We start from the raw sequence: 16708 nt of genomic DNA, 5'->3' as shown, positions 1-16708 counted from the left end.
AAAACTTGTGGGAATGACAGAAAATTAACTCACAACATAACACCACTCACAAAACTAAGCGCACTAAACCCTGATGAAGCTGCAACTGCAAAGCCTGGGAGAAGGGGAGGGAAGAAAGAAGAAAAAAAAAAAATCAGATCTGTTAGTGTCAAAACTGGGAGCAGGTTTCCAGGAAAAGAAAACCCATCTGTAGCATTGCTCCCATTGCAACAGGCTGTTTGTTAACCCTGTTAGCAACACTCTTTGCACACATGCACACAGGCTGCCCTGTTCTACACAGTGTAGCTTTATGCTCACGTAGCTGGTGCAGCCGGGATATGCATAAGGGCCTTTTCTGTTCTAAATACCACCAGTCTCAGCTAAAGGAAAAAATGTCTTGTTTCTTGCTGGACTCTCAGGGCTATGTCAATAGAGCCAGGCGGTTGGAAAGGCCAGTGTTCAAGGGACTTGGCTATCCTCAGCTCTTGCACTCTGCTTGGCAGCTACACAAGCAAATCAGCTGGAGGAACCAGCTTGCACGGGGGGGGATTGCTACAATAGCAGCATGGGCAGCTCCAGCCTTCTACCTTCTAGGTATCCAACCCCGGTGTGTCCCTCGGGGACCTGCAGATCCCCTCACTGGCCATGGATTACAGTTAAATTGGTTGGAATCTGCCTGCCCATGAGCCCAGTGTGTCCTCCTGGATCCCAGGTTGGTCACTCCTTCAGGACAAACTCATTGCAGGACTGCGCTCTCCGGGCAGAGTTTTAACTGTCCATTTCTGCCTACAGTCTCTCCTGCTTTCTCAATAGGCAACCACCAGCCCCGAGGACTCTGAGGCTATTAGTCATTTCAGGGCCTTATTGTTCCTTCCTGCGCAAAACCAGCAGGCAGTCAGCAGAGACGCTAATTGTTACTGGGTTTATCACTGCAGCCCAGCAGAGCCGGCTGCATCTGAATGCTGAGCAGGCCAGACACGGCACGAAAATACAGCTGTGCTGACCGGACCCTGGGCTTGGAGAATGGGGACAGCCTCCGCTCTCTGCAACCAGAGTTTACTTGTTTGCCCAAATTTTCGATTTCCAGAAATTGTTTGGGGAAAATAGTTTTCTTTCCAGAACTGATCTAAGGCTGTTTTCCGTGTGCGGGTTCCCATCTATATAAACACACAGGAAGTTTATTTATTCAGTAGCTGTTTGAGCCTAAGTTTCCCCAAAGCTGCTGGCAATTGTTGATTCTCAGTTGAAATGCCTCAAAGGGGCTGCATTTCCAGAGCACAGCAAGACAGCAAGCTCTGGCAAGGGATTACTTTGTCCTAGGGAGAAACCAGGTTTTTTTAGGAGCCCAAATCCCTATTTTCCTGGTGTCTGGGAACTGCAATAAAGGCCCAGAGATTATATATTTCCTTGCAAAATCTACCATTACAGCTAGATCTGCCTGCCCCTCTTTCACCTTATGATCCTTGAGGGATGTATCAGTACAGAAGAGTATCTTGCACCAGGGTTATTTGCCTACACCAGCTACTTACACCTGATGCCATTTATCCATCTGGGAACTGGGTGGGAAGCTGTTGCCCTCCCTCCTTCCAGCTTCCAGCTCTTATAGTTGCTGCTTGCTTTCCTCCAGCCAGCACAGCAGGCTGCCATTCACTGCGCCAAAGAGCTTCGCTGGGAAAGAACACTTTATTCCTTTGCGGTTATCCCAAGCTTGTTAGTTGGTAGCTTTTATCCCTTTATTAAGTGCCATTCTTAGTCGTGTGCAAGCAGGGAGGGTTTAAGGCATTTGCCATTAGAGGAGCAAGAAATGCATACAGCTCCACCACACACTAGTGTACACACTGCACTGAAGTAACTACAGGAGCAAAATCAAATTGTTTTCAAGTGATTTGACACCAGGTTAAACTTGGCTTCCACACTTCAGTCAGCCTGAGGAGTTCAACTCCCCACTGACTCAGGGAGGGACAAGAAACTGCATGTAACCACCAGCCCAGCCAGGGCTAAGGGAGTCAGGCTTCCCAGGAAATCTGAGCCCTGAGCAGTACGAAAACAGCAGCTTTGCCCAGAGCTGCAAGAGCTCTTTCTGCTCTGAATTTCCCCCAACAGCTGCTGTGCAATGAGGTTTAACCTTCAGGGTATCTCCAGCTAATGCCTTGAAGCTGAATGCTGTGGTTTGTTTTCTTAATAAGCCTTCCTCCTCCTCCTCCTCCAGTAGCCCCTACCCAACCACACACATGCCACCACATCTGAAACACACGCACGGGAGGGCACAGGGACTCACCTGGAAGGCATGGCTGGCGAACCCCAGGCCCAGCTGCCGACACACCACCATGGCTTCTACGGTGCTCCAGTTCTCGCTGCAGACGGTGCCCCACTTCAGAGTGCCGTTGCGCTCCGCCAAGACCTCCACCCGGCCCTCATAAGGGTTGCGGCCACCGCTCAGACGCAGCTGCAGGGTATAAAAACTCGTATGTCAATACATGTCATAGCAAACTTTATAGGGAAGATGCAACAGTTGGGCAAGCAATGCTCAGGGTCTTCTCGAGGCTTGTGGATAAAGTCACTGAGCCCAGAAACCTCAATTCAGCTGCAAGCAGACCAGTTTTTGCAGTTTGTTCTCCGTCTCCCACCATGGACAGGAAGCCTAGCCAAGCCCAGCATCTGCAAGTGGCAAGAGAGTAACACACCCTGTGAAAGTTTCCCCCCTCTGGTCCCTTTGAACCTTTGGCAGGAGCATTTACTCAGAGGAACCTGTGTCTGCTTCATGTAGTTAGTTTTTAAGTTCCGTGTGGCAAAGACGACAGCAGCCCCTAGGCCAGCAGCCACCCGGGTACCATTGTCATGAGACCCAGCCAAGATCCCATCACAAAAGGGACATGCACCAGCCTTACAGGTTGCAGCTGAAGTGGCACTTCACTCTTTTATAAGCCCCGTCATACTGGGAGAAGGCTCAAAGCTCAGTACAAAAAGGGACCATCATCCTTATTTGCCGTCCTGTCTAATACAATGCAGATGTTAAAATCGAACTTAAATAGGCACGGCTTAGGTGAAATGATTCCTACCCAGACACCCTGCACTGCATAGCAAGGGAGGGCAGACGATGCTCATCAGTCACTCGCATCCGGATCACTTGGCTTCTCACCTGATTCTGGAAACCCATCGCTGGAACGTTGCATCTCACAGCAGCATCTTCTTCGTGGTTACAGCCCTGCGACTCCATGTTGAACTTGCAGTCCGTGACTGATTTTTCAAAGCCCGTACAGTCAATTTCGTTTAGATGAATTGGACCCATGCCTTGGGGAAGAAAAGAGGAAAAAAAAAAAAAGAGAGTCCTTACCTTCTGTCCATGCTACTGTGTGGTGAAGAAATATCCAATAACAGTTTATTAATACATGGCAGACATCACACTAGCCTCTAGCATTCAAAACATGGTAATCCTGAAAAAATTCTAGTGATTTCTTGTAAAAATAAAACAAAAAGCTGCAAGATTATTACTAACAATTTTACCATTAAATTCTTTCCAGTAGTCTCTGGGACTCAAGCATGCAAGAGCTACAGAAAAAGCCAAGTTTCCATTGTTACATAATTTACAAACTTCAGCTGGAGGAATTCGCAAATTATGACCTTTTGGATGGGTCCGTATGCTGGAATCTGCTCCCAATCAAACCCTGACATTTAAATGGGACATAGACGCATTTGCTGGGACAACAAAACATAACACCACAGGGATGTGCGAGAAGTCAGTGAAACAACTCTGGGGCAGGTGTGTGTTACAGACTCCAACAACACTGATGGAAACAAGAGGGCGAACCTCAATTTGTACCACAGAGAATGGTCTCAAACTGTTGGGAGCGAAGTTGAATGATTTGGTTCCTCTCTGGACAAGTGGCAGCAGACAATTGTCATTGCCACCAAAGAGAGAGAGCAAGAGGAGAGACACATACATGAGAAGGCAATAATCCCGCCTGTAAAGCTCTCAGGTCCTGCTTCCAAACTGAGCCCAAAATTGGTTAGAAATAAGTTTGGCCGGGGGATGAATCAGAGGTTCCAGCAGATGATCTTCAGCACAGAAGAACAACCAGAGTCTTTTGTGGAGCCCATACAATCCATGAGTAATTGCTGACGGAAACACACCGGATAGTTTTGACAGGAGATCCCTGCAAGTAGCAGATGTAGAATCCTCTGGTCTCCAGCAGTTTCTAGGAAGCTTTCAGAGATGGGGGGCTGAAAATAAAAACACTTCTGAACTTTTCTGTCAACGTGCTCTCTTCGGACTCGGCATAATCAAAACGCTGGCAGAAGCTGTGCTCTGACCTGCGGGTGGCTTGCTTCACAGCAGCCCTTGGCCAGGCACTTCTGTCTGAGCCGCAGGTGCGCCCGTTTCTGGTCAGCAGCCAGGAGCAGCACGATGATGGTGGCGATGAAAAGCAAAAGCCACAGAAGATGTTTCCAAGAAAGCAGCATCCACCCACTGATACCCTTCACCAGCTCTTTCCTGACACCAGATACAGGAATTGGCGTTCAGTTTGGAGTTCCCCTTGTCAGTATGCATAGCACACAGCGGCAGGCTGCCGGAGGCCAGGCTGACCCATCTGGGTAACGGAGGTAGGAAAGCAACTGTTTTCTCACCATTTCTGACAGTGACTATTGATTCTTCATTCCTGCAACACTATTCTCATCACAGCACAAGTGATGAGGGCTCCGCAGAGCCAGAGAGCTGTACCTGTCTCAGAGCATTCAAATCAGCAGAGAACAGACCATGGAAATGACATCCTGGCTGCTGGCTCCGTTTCTTCACCTGCACTCAGAGATGACACAAATTTCCCGAAGTTAAACAGTGGCAGAACTGCCAACTGCCTGACCAACAGCCTCCCGGGCACGTGCTGCCTCACCACGAACCCTCTTTTTGCTCATTCCTCTGGAAAAGAAAATTTTACCCAACTTCAAGCCTGCTCCTTTTAGTTCAAAGAAAAGGGCTGACTCTGGAAGGCAGGAAAATGTAACTGGTTTATTAATGGTAAGTGGGGTCCTTTTGCTTAAAAGCCTCTTCCTACTGTCACCTGGAGCCTTTCTAACTCTATGTGGCAGCCAGCACACCTGTGACTCAGAGACCTAACTGTGGGTGACAGTTTAATGACCTGTCTGGTGAACCCCTCACCTGCTCAGACTTCTGCTGAGGCACAGGGAAAACAAAAAGGGAAAAAAAAGTGCTCTCTAGCATATTTCCACGATTGTGTGGTGGAATGAGTCATGATGTACCCTGGAGCCGCCTTCTGACAACAGCAGCAAGAACAACAAAGGCAGAGATGTAAATGTATTGGGTTCAATCTCATCCACAGAATTAATTTGGCTCTGGCCACCTTTTGGCACCTTAGCACTTCAGCCCTGTACCCACCCATCACGCAAGACCTATACAATGGGGGAGCAGACTCCTAGGCTGAGGCCACTGGGGAATGTGGAGCTAGCCTTTTTTGCTTCTCTCATATTAAAATCCTGTTTGTGGTCTACATCTGGAAATGGTGACACTGACCTAGTCATTTTGCAAACCGCCGAACAGTTCGAGTAGGAGGAATGCCTTGATGCTGACCAGAATTGGAGGGTGATGCACCAAGAATGCAGGATGGATGCAGTCCGACATTCTCCACTGAAATAGCCTGACAAAGTCATACCAATGAAATGAGAAAGCAAGAGGGCAGGGCCACAGCGCTGATCCACGTAACCCTGGCACATTTGCTCTTCTTGGGGAAATTCCTTTACGATACGTGGAGGCAGTAAGTGTTGCTGTCCCGGGCACTGAAATGTAGCGAAACTGCATTGCTATATGTGCTGAAATACGGTGATAAAAACTGTATTTCCTCCCATGCTGTTCCTTTAGCATATGAACAGGATTAGGACTGTATATCCAACATATACATTGACCTACTGCTTGAGGTTTTATTCTATGTTCTCCCTCCCTGGACGTTGCAGTGGACAACACATTCAGGAGATCTGGGCTCTGTATCTTCCTTTCAGACAACTCTTGTGTGAATAAGGGTAAATTGTTTAATCTGGGTCTCAGTTGCCCATCTATAAAAGGGAGAATAAATCATCTTCTCCATACCCTGAACTCTCTGTGGTAGGCACTCATCTCCCACAGGTCACTGTCTTAACTGGGACTTCTAGACACCACACACTGATTTAACACGTAGCCCATCTTTATATGTTTTACCCTATGAAATTCAATCTCCAACACAGCAATGATGAGACTGGACCTTCAAATTAGTCTTTGAACACACAAACTCACCGAGATGCAGCTGTAACAAAGCAAAGCGTAAACATGCACATGGACAGAGCTTAACAGCTGTGAGACTCCCCTGTGCAACGGGCGTGTGGAGGTGAGTTTGGGCCAAAAGAGCTCCTTTTCCTACCACAACGTGACCATCTGGCTGCTGAAGGGAGTTACCAAGCGCTTGTCGTCCCAGAGGACAGTTTTGACAGGGTGCACTGATTGATTGCCAGTGTTTAACATTAAAAGAAAGGAAAGCGTGTGGGAATCGGCAGCCGCTGCTAAGAGTTTCCAGACTGCGGCTGCGGGAGATGGCAGGGAACGGCGTGTTCTCCTCCCTCACGTGGCAGCTGCTTCCCCCCCCATGACAGTTATGCTGTTTCCTAGATGCAGCTAAACACATCAGCAGCTCCCTGCATCCCACCGCAAGATTTTTTCGGCAAATCCAATGGACAGGTCACATTTTAAAGCTTTCCAGATTCTCGACACCAGCACTGTGCTTTACACGTGTTGTACACTTTCCCTCCCCTTCTCCAAGCCATGCTGGGCTGAAGAAATTTCACCCATTCATTTAATCTCACAATAAAGGGTTTGGTTTGGTGTCATTTTCTTTAGGGTTTACATTATGGGAGCAAGGCGTGTGAATCAGAAGGTGGTTTGAGAGGGCGTATGTTAGGCTTTGAGTAACCATTTACCACAGTTTGGGATTTAAACCAACTCCCAAATACAGGAAATCCAAACCCAAACCTGGCTCTGAACTGTTCAAATGCCCTTCTATTTATAATGGGCTAAATTAATGTTCTGGTCTTAAATTGGAGAGTGTTTGAAGTCTAGATCCAGGACCCATTTTTGCCAGGAACCTTCTAGTAATGCATTACACCATGATGTGGATCTAGAGAACTCAAAGAGAATCTGAGAGCAACGGATGTGATAACGAAGTAGTAATTACTGGAACAGCTGTCTGAGGGAAAGGTTAAACTCATCATCACTAGACTTCTTTCAAGGAATCTCAAGATTTTTCTAAGTCACATATTCCAGTTCGGCCTCAAACTCCTGGACTCAAGAGACTTATTAAGGGTACAGAATAAATTCCTGGTCCCCAAAACAAACATCCCAGTAAAAATATGCTCTGCCCTGAATCATGAAAGGATTCTTGGAGGTAGACAAGGCACGAACGGTCCCGGGAGCTCTCACTGCTCTTACCTTGCCCGAGCCTTGCACCCGTTATTGCCTCCTTGGCGCTCCCGAAGCCCAGCTCTCGGCACACCACGCTGGCTGACACCAGGTTCCAGTTATCGTCGCAAACCGTTCCCCACTCCCCATTTTTCAGCACTTCAACTCGTCCTTCGCCAGTGTTGGCTCCCCCTTTCAGCCTCACCAGTGGTTGCTGGAAAAGACAGAAGTGGTGTTAGCACTGCCTAGGAACGAAGCATCCGTTCTTTACAGCTCTTATTTACAGCATGTGGCTGCAGGTAAGCTGTGGCCCAAAAAGTATTACCCTGAGGCACCTTAAAACCACCACCACATAATACAAAAGGCTAAAAGTGCTGGATGAAAGAAGATCTTTACCTGCTAAGACTTACGGTATGCATAGACATATGTTTCTCACGTCCCTATACGTGGGTAGCGAACAAAAAGAAACATCTTAGTTCTTTGCAGTTTTAGTGCTTGGATTTAGGAGCCTTTTTCACACAAGCAGTTCTGCAGCAGAAGAGTGCTGCTGCACGCAGGAGTGGCTGGACATGCAACAACCCAGTTGTCATACCATATCTCTTGGGAGCCTTACAGGAGGCTTGGGAATTGCACCGAGCCAGCTAGCAGACTGCTCTCATCCACTCCCCGCCTGTGGCTCCGCCGCTAGATGGATTCATTTGCAGAACACATCTCCAGACGGGTCCTGGGTTAACTGAGGAGACCAACGTGGAAATCGAGCCACGTAAAACCTATCTGTCCGCTGCAGTTACGACTAGTGGAATAAGTGATCTGGCAGATAGCAGTCAGAAATACACAGCCGAGTGGCAGGTCCAGTTCCATTAATTTCTATTCTTATATTTCCATTAGTCACCAACTATACATCGCTTACCTCTTTCCCCAGTACCAAGCAGAGACACCCGCCAGCTGCCACACGGGAGAGATGTGTTGTTGTGGTGGGAGCTGAGTCTTAAGTACTGGAACACCACGTGATTTTTGCAAAGTCTGAGACCAAAAAAACCTTAACTTTTAAAACTGGAAGCATATACAGTTCTCCAGGCTGGGGTCACACGAAGGACATCCAAAGCCTACACAAAGGCTTAAGGAATTACTTGGCAGTGTGCATGGCTCAGAAGATTAGTAATGATTTACAAGACCTTTCACCTTTGAGGCCTACATCCTGCAAGCTCTCGTGCAGAGAAGTGCCTGGCAAGCAAGTCACGGATAGGACTGCACGATTCCCACAACAGCAGTGTCTGGAGGAATGGTCTGGGGTCTTCTCAGGTGCCAAGAGAAAGCCCACTTCTAAAGTCACAGAGGTATAGGGCTGGGGGATGCAGGCTACAGCCAAGGGCTATAGGCTAGATCCAAAGCACCTAATGCATCCTGCAAAAAACCCCTCTAACCCAGCATTAAGGCACTCCAGACCCCGAGATCACCCCTGTATCCTAAGGCTGCACATACCTTACAGCTAGAAAATTTCCATTAGCATCAACCTAAACCACATTTGCTGCAAGTTAAGCTCTTCTTTCACATTCAGTCGCCCCACTGACACTGAGAACAACTGACTCCAGGGTCATTTTATAACAGCCTTTTGCATATCTTAGAATTTTTACACTACCCTCAGCCCTCTCCTGGCTAGTCTAAACAAACACAACTTTTTCAACCTTTCCTGTAGGCCATGTTTTCCCAGTCTCTCAGGGCATTTCTTTGCAGAAGATACAGAGGTAGTGGAAATGCCAGCTTATTTCCCTTGTACCTCTACAGGAGAAACAACCCAGCAGTATTTAAGTGACTGTGAAACGGCAAAGCCCGGCAGCAACTGGGCATGCATTCAATTGGCTTGAACAGAACAGCTCAAACAGAAACGTGACAAATGTATTTTCTTACTACTTGCTCACAGCCTTGCCAGCAGCAGCGGCGAGCCAATCTCCCACCCTTCTGTAGAGGGAGGCAGGGTACCACGTATTTGCGAGGAAAGAAACTCAGCTGGGCTTGTAGTGAGAAAGGAACACAAAAGGGGACATTCGCACAACAGCTAGGGGCATACACGTGTTCAGGCCTTACAGCTGATAACTGATGGTGAATAGTTACACGCCCAAGGCTTTTCCTACTTGACAGGTTGCGTTCACTCCCTGCTCACCTCCTGCCTGAAAGCTTTTCGGAAGCCACTGTGGCTGCTGGGGGCAAAGGCACGTCCGGGGACACAGCTGACTACTGCAGGCATCCCGTTCTCACAGGTCGCGTTCTTCTCTGCATCCACATTGAGGTGCTTGCCCAGTTTGCAGCTGGAGATATGAGCCTCGTTCCCACTGCAGTCCATTGAGTAAGCCCAGTAATGCTGCTTCCTTCTGCTGGCAAACATCCTTAAAGGAAAAAAGAGAACAGGAAAATAAAAGTTAGGAATCCATAAAAAATGCACTGATGTAGCTACATTTGGGAAAAACGCCTTGAAATAAAATGAGGATTGAACAGCATTATTTGAAAGCTGATCCACTCAAACACACAATGCCTCTCTGTTAAGGTGTCACTTGGGAACAAATAGGCCATCTCCTTAAGCTAAAGATCAGAGTAAGAACCAACAGTGCGGCTAGAGCAACAATTATGCACTCAAAGGAGAGACACGTAATAGAGATCCCTACATTATGTAGGGGTCAGAGATCAGTTAATTCAAAAGGCAGCATACAAATAGGGCCTGTGCAAATAACGCTGGTGAGTTTGGAGTGGAGAGGCCCCCAAAATGAGCCGTTCTCTTTGCTGGCCATGACCTATCAGCTGTGAGAAGATGGCAGACTGGGAAAAAGCCACGGCTTTCTGGCTTCTCTCAAAGCTGCAGCGTTAACAACCGTGAGCCTGAAAGCAATTTCCGAGAGCAAGAGCAATTCCCTTGATGACATGTTCACAGCGGAGGAGATTGGCAGCAGTTTCTGCTTCTTGCTCCCAAACTGTAGCACTTGTCTGGAGCTGCTCCAGGGACTCTAAGGGGGAAGGGGCATGTGCGATAAACAACAAAAGAAAGTAATCCAGCTTCATCCTAACTGTATCGCAAGACCGTCAGACAACTGTATCGGAGCTAAATTGTCAATGAAACAGAAATATGGGTCAGATCATTACCAAAAGGGAGATGTTAGAAGTTAAGTTAAAAAAAAAGTCAAGGCACAGAGGAGCCAAGGCCCTGCTGTGATCCTGACGTGGCTTTGCGAGATCCAAGGATTAGGTGTGATAAATGGCATAGCAAGGCGGGAGAAAGAGCACTGATTCTGATTAACTGTAGCACGTCCCCGCAGGACAGAGAGCCTGAACATGGTAAAGGGACAAAGAGCCTTTTATAGGTTGTTGGTTTAAACTGGACAGGTCGAGGTTTTCCCAACTGATGCCCTTTGGTGGTCCCGTGTGGGGTAATTTACACCATTTCAGGTGCTTGAGAGAACTACCTTCTCCCCTTCCACTTGCTAAGCTTTGCTGACAAGCTCAGCAGTTGTCTAGGCTCATATGGCTCGCGGCCACTGACTAATCCTTTCTGGAACCAAATTTCTCTGGGCTGAGGTTAGGGCCAAATACGGCCGGGCAGGAGATAGAGATGCAATTGCATCACGTGTTGGGGAGTAAACGCTGTGCTGGAAAGGACGGAGGATGGGGCAGGGTTGAGGTCTGTCCCATGGAGCAGCAACAGGCAACCTGCCTGTCTTGCGGGTAAAACGCTGGCTGTCAAACTCCAAGTCTGTCAAACCAGAGCTGTCAGAGACCCTGAATCAACAGAAAGTGAATGGGAAATAGGAAGGAGGAATAAAAATTTAAAGAAAAAAGTAAAACCAGGGAGGATGCAGGCAGAAGGAAAGTGCCAGCCACTTCTCAGCTAGAATATTTGGTTCAATTTGGACCAAACCTTGTAGATTTTTCTTCCTTTTAATTAAACTACCCAGGATACTTCATGTCTACCGAAAAGCCATGAAAGCCTCTGCCCTTGGACTGCTGGAGCTCAGCACCAAGGTCCCACTTGAACATTAACTGCCCTCACAGACTGCAGAGCGACGGGGCAGATTCAGGCATACGTTACACACTGGAAGCGCCTGCGTTCAGTGACGTTATCCACACAGAGCCAGCTCTGCCCCACCACCCTTGCAGTCTGCGTGCTCCGTATGGAAGTGAGAACCTGAAGGAGTATTTTCACTGCGGGCCCTCCACAGACATGCGCAGGGAGCTCCACGAACTCCAAAGCAGACAAGAAACACAGCCCGTCTTAGAGCAGTAATTACAGGGATGCCTTATAATAGCAAACAATGACCTCATCCTGGAAATTTCATGAGGCATTAACATCTGGTTGGTATTAACAGCCCTTGGTAGGCTGGGGAGAAATAGCCAGAGAAAGCCCCACCTCATTTCCCCAGACCAAACATATAGAAAAAAGAAGTAGAACACAGATGATCTTTACAGACAGAAACTCGAGGCATTCTTGTTATTTATTTTTTAACATAGAAAGGGTGCAACCCACCTCTCATTGGTCTTGGTATAAGCCAAGAGCAATGCTGCTCAGATCAGAGGTGTGAGTGAACAGTCACGCTGTGAGAGTTTAGCCAATTCTAGGGTCAAGTTGGAGCCCAAACCATTTCGACTGGTCAGGAGAGATAGACCCTCATCACATAAGCTTTAAACAAAGACACAGGTTAAGCCCAAGGGCTGTGGGAAGTGGCTCAGGGTTTAGCTAAAGCTACCTCGCTGTGCAAGAATGCATCTGAGAGGACTCAGGGAGAGCAGAAAACAAACCATTACACATATACATGCCGGGAAAATTAACCCATAACACACTGAACAGAAGCCAGTGAACTCCTCTTCAGGAGTGTGAGCACAGAATTCCTACCCTTGAGAAACTCTTCAAGCATTTACTGAAGTTAAGAAGTTTGCTGTCTTCAGCCTCAGGGAGGCAAAAGAGAAGCCAGACCTGCCTCCTTCTGCCAAAGCCCTTAAGATCCTGGCTTTGCTTGGGAGAACCCGAACCATCATGATTTCTACCACAAGCATAGAAGTGATTAACTGCCCTACACATCTGACCAGATTTATAGCGCTATGAGCAGACTGGTTAAACCGGGAGATGCTGTTTGGACTGACATTGAACAAAGTATCCTGGAACTGCTGACTCCTCCATCCAATTCTTTGACAAATCACAAAGCTGTAAGGCCTCGAGAAGGCATCAGGTCCAGCTCTCTGCCTTAGGCATCTCCAGCCACAAACTCCTACTCTCCCCGTCAGCAAAATACATTTAATTTTACTCTGCTTTCTCAACCAGAGCAGGAGTTGGGAGGAGGAGTTAACAAGTGGTGCCTATATAAAAATCACTTTGAAGAATGAACAAGAACATGGAAACAACATTGAGATTTGTTTCATTTCCTAACATAAATCGTGCTGTCAACTGCAGAGTCTAAGTTACATTCAGGAATAAAACCCTGGCACCGGGACAACAATGAACTAAGTTGTTTTCTTTCAAGCAAGATCCATCTGCAAATCATTTCACCTCCCACCATTGTGCAGAAGCAGAGCAGAGTATCAGCTAGCTCAGCACGCAAAGCTGTAGTTTGTGGGGAGTGGGACTGGCGGGGATGTGGGAAGGGGGCACTCGCAGCCCCAGCCAGCAGAAACCCGATTCCAGCCCGTCTCCCAGCTGCGGAGCAGGAGCGGGAAAGGATCTGCTCTTGGGAGAATGGTATTTACGAATTAGGGAGAGCAAAGCCTGAGAAATGAGAAGAACGTTTCTGAGGCTTCACACTCACATGGAGAGAGGGTTTAGCTCAAGTGACCAGCCAGAGATGAAGTCTTCCCTCTCCAAGACAGAATGCGATCAGAAAGTATGCGGGACAAAGCAGAGAGCAGTGCTCTCATGGCCCAGGCGAGCAGATTACAGTGGTCATCATTCCAGTACCTTGATCGTGAAGCAAAGATCACTTGTGAAATTCCCAGCCCAGAACTGGGAGGTTTCCCTCACCAGCAAGGTTACCAGCAGTGCTGGTTGTACATGATGCAGCTGCCAGTAACACAAAGCACAAAAGCAAATGCCCCAGGAAAGAACACAGCTTTTTAAACTATGATGTGCTGGTTTTGGCTAGGGTAGTTAATTTTCTTCATAGTAGCTAGTATGGGGCTGTGTTTTGGATTTGTGCTGAAAGCAGTGTTGATAACACAGGGATGTTTTAGTTGCTGCTGAGCAGTGCTTACACAGAGTCAAGGCCTTTTCTGCTCCTCATCCCGCCCCACCAGCGAGCAGGCTGGGGGTGCACAAGGAGTTGGGAGGGGACACGGCTGGGACAGCTGACCCCAACTGACCAAGAGAATATCCCATACCATACAACATCATGCTCAGCATATAAAGCTGGGGGAAGAAGAAGGAAGGGGGGGATGTTTGGAGTGATGGCGTTTGTCTTCCCGAGTCACCGTTATGCGTGATGGAGCCCTGTTTTCCTGGAGATGGCTGAACACCTGCCTGCCGGTGGGAAGGAGTGAATGAACTCCTTGTTTTGCTTTGCTTGCGTGTGCAGCTTTTGCTTTACCTATTAAACTGTCTTTAACTCAACCCACGAGTTTTCTCACTTTTCCCCTTCTGATTCTCTCCCCCACCCCATCGGGGTGGAGTGAGCGAGCGGCTGTGTGGGGCTTAATTGCCGGCTGGGGTTAAACCACACCATATGCTAACCAAACAAAACCGTCTAGCTGACAAAGTTTTACAAGTCTCTTCCCTTCAATAAAATGACATCCCATCTTCTTCCAACCTGGGATAATATTCATTATATTTTCCAAAATATCCTTCTGGGGTGCAGGAGCCCAGCAGGCCATTACTGCTTGCCAAAAATGAGCAAAGGTGAGGGAGGTATTAGGGCACTGAGGCTACATAAGCAATCTGTCTGGCTCAGTAGCAGAGAACTCCAAGCCTGGTATTTGTAAGCACTGCATATTCATAACTCCAGCTCCGGTGAATGGGATTTTCAACATTGCTGAACATTATGCTGAACAACTGTGCCTCAGTTTTTCCATCTCTACATATACTATTGCAAGAGACAGGACAATTACCAAGCACCCTTTTATTTAAGGCAAATGGCTCCAGCTGCTAAAGTTAATGCTTTTCTTGGAAACACCACAACTGAGAAGCAGGAAAAATCTACTTTGTCTTACTAGAGGTAATTTATTCTGCCCTCTTGCTCTGATGCAGGGGTTGGGAATCTCAGAGCTGAGTTTGAGGGAGACATGCTGCACTGATGGGAGCAAACTGGTGTCCAGGGCAAAACATGAGACCGCCTGGTAGCGATTATTAATTCACTGCTCATCTCCCTGGGAAGCCTGAAAACAGAATTCCACTTGGGTTATTTATTTTATATTCTTTGTGCTGCTATGTGGCTTTACGCTATTCCAACCCAAGGACCTCTTCAATTGATCATGATCTTGCTAATGAAAGAAATGAAACATGGCCAGCCAGTTCCAGAGGGAGCTTTCAGAAATAGCAATTGCAGAGGCCAAAAGGAGCAGGCAGGAAAGCCACAACTCCTGCCTGGAGAATTCAGCTCTCCCCCTAACCAGTTGACACTTTCCCACTCCATAGGTCACAGTGTAGGAAAGAAATGAGACAGAATTTCACTTAAACTATTTTGCATCTGCTTTAGGGTGTTGTTTCTAGGGAACAGTGTAGGAAGAAGCAAGTCTGTGACGAAGGCTGGTGACAAAATGCAAGCTGAAGCAATGACAACAAAAAAGACCAGAGCTCCTGGCTTTCAAGAAACAGGTAACGCAGCCTGAACCGATTAGCCTGCAGCTTTAAAATACACAACATTCTCCCTACAGATCACTATTTTCTTCCCTCATTTTAAAGCAATCTACAATTATAGGAAGAAAAAGCAGCACAAAAATCACAACTGCCCCAAACTGCATCCTTCTACAAGCACCATCTCAGATGCACAGTCAGAAGCAACGTTGGGAGGAGTAGCACAGATGCACTACTGACATTTTTAGCTCAGCACTCAACTCAGCTCAGAGCAGGCTTTAATGGATAGAGCAAGTCATACAGTTGGAGACGGCTGGCAGCTCTTCCAGCCTGGGACCCTGAGGAATTGCCAGTGCCAAAGGAGCTGAACTGGGGTTAACAACAGTGGGAGATTTACTGGGAAATATCCCCCTGGGTAGACTGCTCCTTTGTGGGTGATTTGGCAGCTGGACACCCATGAACCATGGTCAGTGAGCCTCTGTGAGTGCCAGAGCAGCTGCTAAATGCAGGTAAACATGTCACAAGAGGTGTGAGACCAGGAATTGCATGCAGTAATGGGAAGGAGGAACCTGGGCAACGAAGCACAATAGAGGCCTGTTTTACTCCAAGATTACCCCGCTGTAGCTTTCAGCACATACCAGATCTGATCCTACAGCTGGCTTTCTGCAGAGGCATGGGGTAAGTGCTTAGATTTTCTTGCACTTGATGGGTTTACTGGGAGAGTGTGACCAGTTTGTTCACATCCATCCATCCCCTGCACACAACACAGAACCTATCACTGGTGGAGGAAATGGCTATCCTATAGCTGGGGGGGGAAAAAAAAAAAAAAAAAAAGATTTCTTGGGCTGACTGTCCACATCTATTATAGGACCTATCAAATACTACAACCGATACTGCACTAGGTCTTCAGCCAGAACGGTGAGGATCAAACGACTCCCCTGTCTGCACAAGGAAATGCTTGACATTTCAAATATTTACACAGAAGGAGAATCTGATCTGAAGGAATGAAGCAGTTGGAGGTTTTTCTACCTCAAGGTCTCCAGTATCATTTGACAATTTGCATTTTTTAACAAGGCCCCAAGTGTTCAAAGAAACATGCTTGTGTCTCATACAAAGCTCTGCTCTTACTTGTAGACGTTGGTGTTGTATTTCCTCTCGCTTGGAAATCCAAACATGCCACAGACAACTCGGGAATTTTTCATGGTCCAGTGCTTGTCACAGATCTGCTTCCAGATCCCTTCGTCTTTCACCTCCACATAACCCTCTGTGACAGGCACCCGCTTGCGGTAGGTGGCGAGGATGGCACGGATCCTTATGTCCTCCACCTGGATGTTCATGTTCTGTACACGTAAAAGAAACACAAATGATGCTGGCTTGCAAGGAAGCTGGTTGTGTAGCTTCGAGGTGAGGAACAAAAACCAGTTCTGTCAAGGGTTACAGCTGAACAGAGGGAGGCAGAAAGGAAGAGCCATTTAGAAAAAGACACACAGGGAAGCAAAAAACCTTTCTACCTTGTGCAAAGCCACCCTCCATCC

At 47.5% G+C, this 16708-nt stretch overlaps 1 protein-coding gene across 1 annotated transcript in view; it reads right to left on the bottom strand.

Annotated features, from left to right (window-relative positions):
* The window catches only part of LOXL2 (lysyl oxidase-like 2), a 41987-nt gene that overhangs the window by 7877 nt on the left and 17402 nt on the right, over nt 1–16708 (bottom strand). The window contains exons 3-7 of the mRNA XM_009580339.1: nt 16302–16513; nt 9576–9798; nt 7445–7628; nt 3119–3270; nt 2258–2425 (exon numbers count right to left, since the gene is read on the bottom strand). Of these exons, the coding sequence (XP_009578634.1) occupies nt 2258–2425; nt 3119–3270; nt 7445–7628; nt 9576–9798; nt 16302–16513 (939 nt within the window). The remainder of the gene's footprint in view (nt 1–2257; nt 2426–3118; nt 3271–7444; nt 7629–9575; nt 9799–16301; nt 16514–16708) is intronic.

This window comes from Fulmarus glacialis, unplaced genomic scaffold (genome assembly GCF_000690835.1).
Source record: "Fulmarus glacialis isolate BGI_N327 unplaced genomic scaffold, ASM69083v1 scaffold33146, whole genome shotgun sequence".
Lineage (NCBI taxonomy): Eukaryota > Metazoa > Chordata > Aves > Procellariiformes > Procellariidae > Fulmarus > Fulmarus glacialis.
The sequence above is the reverse complement of the archived record's forward strand: the minus strand, read 5'-3'. Positions and strand labels throughout refer to the sequence as shown.